Genomic DNA, 10476 nt, shown 5'->3' with positions numbered 1-10476 from the left:
AGTGACCATTTGTCGTCACCCTCTCACACACTTTCTTTCTCTAAATATTTTCTACTTTTTATTTTTTATTTTTACCCTCTTGTAACGTTTCCTCTTAAAAAACACTTAGTCATTCTTGTAACGGCTTTTTTAATTCAGAGTTTGGCCGTCATTGGCACAGTATGCATTAGGTGTTTGATTTTCAAGCTAATATGTTCGTTTTATTCTTTTTTTCTTTCCCCTTTCTTTATTTTACCACCCCTTCTTTTCTCCACTTTTATCTATTTTCCTTACCCACGTTATATGTTATGTTCACTATATTATTATTGGTGTTTTCAAAATTATTTTTTATTTTTTTTTTTTTTTCTATTCATTTCTTATGGTATACTTTACTTATATTTTGCCTCTTTATCAATTATTATTGTTACATATATTTTCTTCCTCTCAATTTTCTTTTTCTTTCCATATTTCAATTTTTAAATTATTAATAACTAATATGTTCATACTTCTTTGCATTATATAACTTCATTTCATTATATAACTTCATTTTTATTTCATTTCCTTAATTATGTTATTTTACCCACTTTTTCAATTACCTATGTATACATTTTATTTCCCGCTTCTCTCATCACTTCATTTTATTAATTCTATTTTGTAAAATTATTCATTCTGTTATTCTGTTTATACTTTCTTTTTTATTTTCTATACTTACTGTGGTTGTTATCTTGTTCTGTTCTTAGCCCTAAATAAGGCTAAAAACTCTAGCCGAAACGTTGGCACAATAAAATAGGTTACACCATCTTATTTGTGTTTCTCTTTGACCTCACCCCCAACCATCTTCTCCTCGTACGTCATCCATGGTCAACTATCTCTCATAATAATGAACAATATATGTGAAGAGTCATATTGTACCACAAACATTTCGTGATATCATCTTCAAAAATTGTATTGAATAAATTTAAATTATATGCAATTTTTGTTTAAAATCATATAATTGTTTTAAAATTTATATTTCTTGAATATGGTCTAATGACATTATAAGTATGCGACAAATGACATGAATATTACCTCCTTAAAGGGTCAAATCCATTTTCTCTTTTAAGATTGATTTTCCAAATCATTCACTATTTGAAGTTTAAAGGACAAGCTTATAAGATAAAATCAAGTAATTTTAATCATTGAATTTATGAAACTGTTGCTCTGACTCAATGCTAGAATCAGTTTTAGTTAGGTTCTTACAGATTCTGCAGAACTTGAAATTTATCATTTTCCCTGTTGGAAACTATTCATGTAGTGTTTTGGCAATATTTCCTGAGGTTGATTTAAAATTGTGAATTTAAGCAAAATCCTTATTTGTCACTTGTTGTTCATATTTGTGTGCATGCTAAGCATTTGTATTGAGTCCGAATCTAGTCATTTCAATGTAATATTTTTTGAAACTTTATGTTAAATGAATATATGTTTGGTTTGAATAATTGTGATCGTAGTTTGTTGTCATGCATGTTAGCATTATAAGAATCCAAAAATGTTTAATGTTTTCCAACCTTCAGCCTCCCTCATATTTATTGAAGTTTTTAAGATATACACTTATATACTTAGTCTCTGAGATATGGCATAGCATTAGCCTCCAGATGGTTCTACTACCAACAATGTTGGTGGTATATTTATTTTTAGCTGAGTATTTTTAGCTGAAGTTGGAAACTATTCTGAAAAAAATTGTCTATCATTGGAACCTGATTACCTCCTACAACTGGCATCATTCAGTAAAAGTTTCACATCATTAGTATAAATGTAAAAATTTCAAATAATTGAAGATTTTATATTAATTTGAGTAGAATGTGATATTACTACCATGAGCTGTAAATTTTAAAATATTTTGCTAACCCATCATCCAAAAATCCTGATCAACTAAGTAATCTAATAATTTTAGGAAATGGTGTAGGAGATAAATGCCAGGATGATTTTGATGCTGATGGTGTTGTCAATTACCTAGACAATTGTCCTAACAATTCAAAAATATTTACAACAGATTTCAGGTAATTTCCCTTTATTTTAATATAATTAAATTTATGAATTATGATAAAAGAAACGAGTATGAATACTCTGGAATCCTGGAAGAAAAACCTTACTGAACTAAAATTTGAGTTTTTTATGTTTTCAGAACTTTCCAGACTGTGGTTCTTGATCCAGAAGGGGAATCACAAATAGATCCAAATTGGGAAATTTACAACAAAGGTGCAGAAATAGTTCAAACCATGAACAGTGATCCAGGTCTAGCAGTAGGTATGTATATGTTTAATGCTATTGATTAATATGTTGCTTTACAATTTTTGGGAAACTATTTTACTTATAAATTAATTATTGTAAAAAAAACTAGCAGTATTTATAAGTGTCTGTCATACCTTTAAAAGCACCTTTGCAATTTCTCATTAATTTATCTTTACTACTATTGTAAGATATTAAAGTTGTTTTCAAACTTTAAAGATTATAACCACCCTCATTATAAAAAGTCATCTTAAACATGAAAATTATAAGAAGAATCTTTTGAACTTTGTAGGTTATATAAGAATGTAGAATTAGAGGGGAAAAATAAAAATAAGAATATGTTTATATTAATTACACTAAGAAGCAAATATTTTTCAGGTTATGATGCATTTGGTGGAGTAGATTTTGAAGGTACATTCTTTGTAGATACAGAAATAGATGATGATTATGTTGGTTTGGTTTTTAGGTAAGCTTATTATTTTGATTTTTACTCAGAATGGAAATACATATTTAAATTTAATAATGATTTCAATATAATTTTGTAGCTACCAGAATAACCATAAATTTTACACAGTAATGTGGAAAAAAAATACTCAAACATATTGGCAAGCTGATCCATTCCGTGCAGTAGCAGAGCCTGGAATTCAAATGAAGCTTGTTAACTCTAATACTGGCCCAGGAAAGTTGCTTCGGAATTCATTATGGCATACTGGTGACACTCAAGATCAGGTACAAATGTTGAATATGATCATTTCTACTTCTATACAAATTTTATAACTCAACCCATATGTCTTTTAAAAAATCTGTAAAATTTAATTTTTCTTCTGTTGCTGTTTCATTTATTTGTATAATCATTTCTGAAGCTTTCTTCAATACCTCGTGGGCCTCATTGATCTTTAGTTGCTTCAACAGATCAAAGGGAAATTTGAATTTTTTTTTTTGTTTCCCTCCTACTTGGCTATTTCTGGCCTCCAGATTACCAACCTATCCTAGTCTGAGTGAGAAGGTCGAAATTCATTCCATGGATCTGCCACAAAATAAATTTCAACCCATTTAGTTTAGTTATGAACCAACGTTGCTTCTGGTCCAAGGTTGCTAATGTGATACCTTAACATTTTTGGTTACCATGGCCTCTTTGAGGAACTTCTATTTATTCTCTGTCTCATCTCAAATTCTATAGCCATTACCTTTGTTGCTTTTACATTTTTCAGTGTTCCTTCTATGTTGTATTTTCCCTCATCTTTAATATCATCTGGCCTGCCTCCTACTTGTGAGTGTTGATATCACTTTCAATGAAAAGACTGTACCTCCTGGCTCTCACCAACCTCTTCAATTCATCAAACTCTTTTCTTCCTGCAGCTCCATTGCAGTCCTAGATTGCCTTATAGTATTCATTTTGCTTCTTTTTAAACTGATTTTCTTCTCCCTGGCATTGGAATACACTAATATTAACATAATATACTTAACTCAGTTTAATGTCTATAGACCAGCAAGATAACCTACATGCCCTCAGAACACTGGATGAATGTAAAGCATACCAAAGATCCCTGGGTGCAAACCACCTAGTGCTGGATGAATTGTCTTCATTGAGAGGAGAATTTTTAAGATTCTTTTTATTATATAAATATAGGATTAATCTCCTAGTGGAGAAGATAAAACCTTGTTTTTAGTTTTAAGCTTTTTTTAGTTGTTAACTCTTCAGCCTATATCATAAAATTCATTTTTTTATAAATTTAATTTCCAATATTTTGGTTTTCAGGAATGTACTAATTTATTTTGATGCTTACAGGTTAAATTACTTTGGAAAGATCCTCGAAATGATGGCTGGAAAGAAAAAACTGCTTACCGTTGGCTGTTGATTCATCGACCTCGTATATCATTAATTCGTCTTCGTATATTTGAAGGTCAACACTTAGTTGCTGATTCTGGAAATATATATGATTCAACATTGAAAGGAGGCCGGCTAGGTGTGTTATGCTTTTCTCAAGAGATGATTATCTGGGCAGATTTAGTTTACAGATGCAATGGTAAGGTTTTCAAATCATTAATAATCAATAGTTTTTTCTATGGAAAAAAGTTATATTCTATTATTTAAAATTATTAATATTGGACTTATCTTGGAGTTCATTTTACTTTTAAAAAAAGGTACTAGTTTGGGGGGAAAAACCTCTTTCCTATCTATGCATTACTTCCATCTTAAATTTTCCTCCCCTAATTATGATAGGAACTAATATTATAAAAATGGCTGTTGAATATGGTATAACAAATGATATGAAACACTATTTGATGGTAAAATTAAGCAAAACCAACTTTACCATGGACCTTCTACTAATGCTGTTTATCCTTACACCTTTAAAGTATATATTTTCATTCTTTCATTTAGTAGATATATACCTATATAGTTATATACAGGAAAAAATTGTTTTTTGGCCCTTTTCTCCTTCAGGACACGTCTGATCAAAAAAGAGTCCAATATGAATTCTTTTTAAAATCTGATTTTCTATCAGAATCATTTTCTACCATAAAAAAGAGTACTCCATTCTGTAGGAAATTCCAGAGTTAGGTGCGCTGGAGAAGGTTAGAAATAAATAATATCCTCAAAACACAGACTTGATGCCTCTATTATGACCCAGTGTTGATCAAATAAAAATTCAAAAAAATGTTGGAGCTTCATTTCATATAAATTATATTTGTCTCCTGTTTAATATGAGACAAAAATAGTATATTTTAAAAGAGATGAGGTTGATGAAATGAAATCTGTATGGATTACAATTTAATTATTCAACATGTGTTGTGTTTTTATAATGTACAATTTATTTTTGGAAACAAGGTACCACCATTCTGATCTTATGTCCCTTCGTACAGAAATAAAACAGTTGAACATTCCATTTTAACACGCTCCACTGTCCTCTTGTCATTCTCTCCCTTCTAATATTTGATATGCTTCTTCCCTATCTTCATTTGAATTCCATCTTTACCAATACCTTCTCACCTGAAAAACTAAACCTCTTCAATCATAAAAACTTAATTAAAGAATTGAATTAGGAGCAGAAGTAAATACTATTTTTATATGTTTTTTTTTTTAAATTTATATGTTTTAAATTTATATGTTTAAGTTTATATGTTTTATTATGTATTTTTTTTTATATTTATGTTTGTTGGTATATGTATACTTATGATTTAATCGATTATTTTCTTTTTTTTTTATTTTATTTTGTACAGTATTAATTAACCATTTGATTATTTTTAGACAACTTACCTGAAGATATTTACCAGGATCTACCGTCTAAGTTAAAACAGGAAGTATCAATAGATACAAGTTACAGTGGCTACAACAGGCATTAATAAATGAAAAAATTAATTTATATATTATATGTTTTGCTGATATTAAGATTCTTGGAGTATAATATTTTACTTATGAATTTATTAAACTAATTGAAATTTAGCTATATTATTCAATTGTGTATTTATTACAATTTGTTCAGCACTAACCAGAGTTAATTTCAAAATTTTTGTATCATATAAATTGAAATAAAGAACACTATATGTATTTGCGTATAAGTAAAATCTATGTTAGTAAAAAATGTTTTAATTCATAAGAATTCACATCACTACTCCATATCGACTGTTATATTTTGACTCTAGCTTTGCTTCAAACAAATGAGGTATTCAATAATATATTTAACAAAAAAAAATTAAACAATTAAAGGAGCACTAAAAGGATGATTATGCTTGGTTCTTGAATTCGACTAGAATTATGGGATTGTCTTAGACCTACACCAGTCTTGATTTTGATTTTGCAATTAATTTAAATTACATGTTAAAGCTATAATACTATAATGCTAAACATATAACAGGAAGAAAACAATGTGTTAAGAAATGTTGTAATTTCTTAATAATATAATAAGTTATTAACTGTGGTAATGTATATGTTTGGAAATAAACTTATCTAGTTTATTCAACTTACTAACTACAAAATCATTAAGATTATCATAGTTTTCTGTTGCTTTCAACATAAATTGCAAGATTAAAATTATGAATCATACAATCTTGGGTGTAGTTGATATATCAAATATACCCATCATAATTTCCTAAAAAATACTTATTTAAATGTAACATATTACTTCATTGTGCTCATATAAATGATGAATGTATATTACTATAAGTTTTGATTGTTCGTATGAGTAGAATGGTTATGCTGTTTATAATATTTTCATTATCACATGAATGATTTTGATTTTATTCCTAATTTAATATATTTATTAGCACTAATTTCATAATCCAATTATTTTAGTGATTAGAAATTTTATTTAAACAGTATATATTACCTTAATTTAAATGTAAGTGTAATTTATAATTATCTATTGCCATATTTTATGAAATAATTACCAAGTTTATGTTTATAAACAGTTATTATCTGTTTTCTTATTACTTTATCAGACTGTTCAATATATAGAATCTATTATTCTACTATTATATTGATTTATTATATATATTAAATAGATTCCTGGTTATATTAAGAACGGTTAAATCAAAATGATGTATTATGTAGTTTATGTACTTTGTATTTGGAACTAGTTAATTCATTTTTGTTTACAAATTATTAAATAGATAATATTGTATGATAGTTGACTATTAAATGTAAATTTAAGAAACTATGTGATTCCATGCAATCAGAAATAATTATTCTAGCACATTTACTAACTTGTTCCAAGACTATGAATTGATTCTGTAAAAGATTATTTTGTATAATAATAAACCACTATATTATTACAATCACTGTCTAAATAAATTTTGGTTACCTTTGGATGGTCCCTATATTTCCTATGTAACTCATGTGTCTGTATTTCAAAATGAGGTTTGCCAGTTTACAAGGTTTTTTTGTAATTTTGTATTCTTTGCACATTAACCTGGGCACAATCGCTTAAACCTGGCCATCATTATTCTCTATAGTTGACTTCGATTCTGGCTTGGCACATTCTAACACCTCTGACTTATAGGAAGAACACCCTCAGTTAATTGTGTTAATAAAATTAACAAATCTCTAAATGTTTTTTGTTCAACTCTGTATCTCAATGGACTTTGCAGAATCAGTGGTGTGTTTTTGAGGTCTCAAATATCCAGCAAAGATGACCATTTATAAAGGTGTGATTATGGGTAATTTGAGGTATGCATCACCAGTGTGGAGCTGGAGCCTCACATAGGTTCAGAATAGGAGACTGGTCACAATACAGAGATTGGCTCTGCTGAGGGTCACGAAGACCTACAGAATAGTGAAGCATGAGGTGGTGCAGATGCTCCCCAGAGCGATGCTCCTGGACCTCATCCTCAAGGGTAAGGGTAATACAGGGTAAAGAGGCAGGGGCTGGAAGCGCTATTCGAAAGAATCTGGGAGAGGATCGGTGAGACCTCAGACTTATGGGAGAAGAAGCTGCAGGAGGGCTCGATAGAGGAATGGAATAGATGGTGGATGGGGAGCCAGAATGAAGCTATGTTGAAAAAGTTCTTTCCCACCCTCCATGATAAGTTGAAAGCTAATTGTAACCTCCTAGACTATTGGGTCTTGCAGGTCTGGACAGGACATGAAGGGTTTTGGGGAAAGCTGCAGAGCTTTGGAACCCCCAATGACCCCCAGTGTCCCACGTGCTGAGTCCCTGTGAAACAGCAGAACACATAGTAGTGGATCCCACTGACATGAAAGGACGCCAAGCCAGGTTGTCAAGAAAGACTGAGATCTTTGCCCTCGCCGAGTCAAACTTCCCCCATTTTATAGATGAAGAGAATTATCCCTTCTTCAAGGAGTTCATTTATGGACGGAAGTAGATGGTGGGGCTAAAACATTTTATGATGGGAAGATCTTCACCAGTCTTTTATTTCGAGGTCGTTCCAACGGAATGAAAACTTGACTCCCCTCCACTCTTGAAAGAATAGGTTAGCTACCTGATGATTATCCCCCTCCCCTGAATATATTTGAAATGTTTTGAAGACAATCATTAGTGTTAATTTTGTTTGAGCCGGATTAATTCAAAAGTGAAGAAAGGGAATTTAGATGCAATAAACGATTCAAATTACTGTAAGATGAAAATTTACATATTAAAAAAAAAAGTAAATCATTAATGTTGAAGATTCAACTGATAATAAATTTACATTGGAAAACAAAAAAAGGGCAGAAGAGGTAAAGATGTTTCAGAAAGAAGATTCTAACGAATGTTTATCCACAGAGAATAGACCAAGTGCAAACATTATTTAATAAATTTCACTGATAGTACAACTAATGTCAGTGAAGCAACTGTCTGTATACGCCTTGACAATGAAATATCGCTCAGTTTCCTATATTTTGGAAAAAGTGTTAGCCACTTCCATGGTGATAGTTATGTAATGTCGCACTGGGCCTGGTGTGATCGTTAAAAGTACAAATAATGTCAGTGGGATAACAGTCACATTAACTGCCATATGTACGCTTTGACAGCGAAATGTGGCAGCATAGCAACCTTACCAACTCATATCATATCATATCATATCAGTCCTGGGTCCCAAAAATGAATCCACCCCGGTCCTCAAAAACAAATCCACCAGTGACGCCAAAAACAAATTTACCCAAGAACTTAAAATTTTGCCAGGCCCAGGCCCAAAAAACAATCCACCCTGGACAACAAAAATAATTCGTCCCGGGCCACTAAAAGAAAGTCACCCAACGCTCCAAATTATATTCATCAAGGCTTCAAAAATAACTCCGCTCCGGTGTTCTTCTATGTTCTAAAGTTCAAATAATCCGACCCGGGCCCGAAAAATGAATCTACCACGGCCCCCAAATACCTCGTTTATTACCCACTAAGGTGAAAATAAAGTACAAATACTCGCATCGGCAGCACTGTTCAGAGGGTACCGGCAAACATGATTAGAATATATCATTTCAAGTGAGTCTGCGTGAATTATGTAGATGACTCCTTAATATTTTAACAAGCATTTAAAACATATCAAACTTTTTTTTTTTTAAGTTAGTTTGTAAGAAGTATTCAAATAAGAATTTTAAAAATGTAGTTTTTGCGGAGCACACCGTAAAGTGCGTGGGCCAAGTAATTGGAAGAGTTGAGGTTTGATAATCAAATCAGTGAAAATTTCTTGGCGATTAAAAATTTTAATCAGTCCAAACGAGGATGATAATAGGACAGTGCTGAGGCTAAATTAATTTTTACTATAAATTTTCAGACCATTGTTTTTGAGATCATCCCAGAGAGTGAAAAAACAAGAAAAATGTGAATTTTAATTGAATTGAACAATGTGAAAAAAGATTTGTAGAAATTAAACAATACTTACGCTCTACGCTGATTTCGGCGTTTTATGATCCAGAAAAAGATATAATCTTTGAAGTAGATGAAAACCATAGATTCATAGGCATTCCTTAAGCAGACTTAAGAGGCCAACAGCCAGACAAAATCAGGACTAGCAGCAGGAATATAGAAACCTAAGGGGCAACTTCGATTTCTTTTCTCTCTTAGAAAAATTACTGATAATTCAAAAACACACTAGAAATAATTGTATACTGGAAAGAAAAAGAAACAAAATCTTGGATATTGTATAATAATTATACACATTATGTGAGAAATATTTTGGAAGTGAAGTTGCATGGCGTCGTATCCTATCACCTGACCAACATCAAGAACATTAGGGAATTAATTTTTTTTTTAATTTCAGGTGTTTCTTAAAAAAAAAAAGGGATTCAACAAATTCTCAGTGTAGTACTTCTCGTTTTTAGTTGAGTTGAACGAGTAAACTCATAATAAAACCCTTTATCTTAAGCTTTGCTGTCACAATGATTCCTGATGTTGTTTCCAAGTCCTTATCCATGTTTTTTTTATACATTTCATGGTCCATTGTTCAGATCCTATCGATAACCAACTAACACCAAAATCAAGTTCATTTTGCTTGTAGTTGAAAAATGAAACAAATTAATGAAAAGATAGTAGGTATAACTTTTATATACAACCAGTGTAATTATAACTTTGCAATAATAAAACTTTTTAAGAACCTTTTTTATTGAGGGATGGTACACAGTTTCTACTACACACTTATAAATTGCTATCTCCCAATTTTTAAGTTTGCAAATTAAAGTCTTAATCTTGGAAAATTGGTAGACTATATGTAATGCGAATAAAACTACCAGGATTAAGCCCAGATGAAGACTTGCAAAGTGAGGCGAAACGTTGGTTACGATTGAATAGTTTTTCTGTT

The 10476-nt window shown here is 30.8% G+C and overlaps 1 protein-coding gene across 1 annotated transcript in view; it reads left to right on the top strand.

Annotated features, from left to right (window-relative positions):
- Tsp (Thrombospondin) overlaps positions 1-7020 on the top strand; it is an 89140-nt gene extending 82120 nt beyond the window's left edge. The window contains exons 18-23 of the mRNA XM_014419664.3: positions 1910-2015; positions 2141-2262; positions 2623-2710; positions 2790-2973; positions 4034-4271; positions 5495-7020. Coding sequence (XP_014275150.3) covers positions 1910-2015; positions 2141-2262; positions 2623-2710; positions 2790-2973; positions 4034-4271; positions 5495-5589 — 833 coding nt within the window. The 3' untranslated portion in view covers positions 5590-7020. The remainder of the gene's footprint in view (positions 1-1909; positions 2016-2140; positions 2263-2622; positions 2711-2789; positions 2974-4033; positions 4272-5494) is intronic.
- Positions 7021-10476: the final 3456 nt, after the last annotated feature.

The sequence above is a fragment of the Halyomorpha halys genome, unplaced genomic scaffold, assembly GCF_000696795.3.
Source record: "Halyomorpha halys isolate HHAL.00 unplaced genomic scaffold, Hhal_1.1 Scaffold247.1, whole genome shotgun sequence".
In the NCBI taxonomy this organism is placed as follows: Eukaryota; Metazoa; Arthropoda; class Insecta; order Hemiptera; family Pentatomidae; genus Halyomorpha; species Halyomorpha halys.
This window is presented reverse-complemented; position numbering and strand designations above follow the sequence as displayed.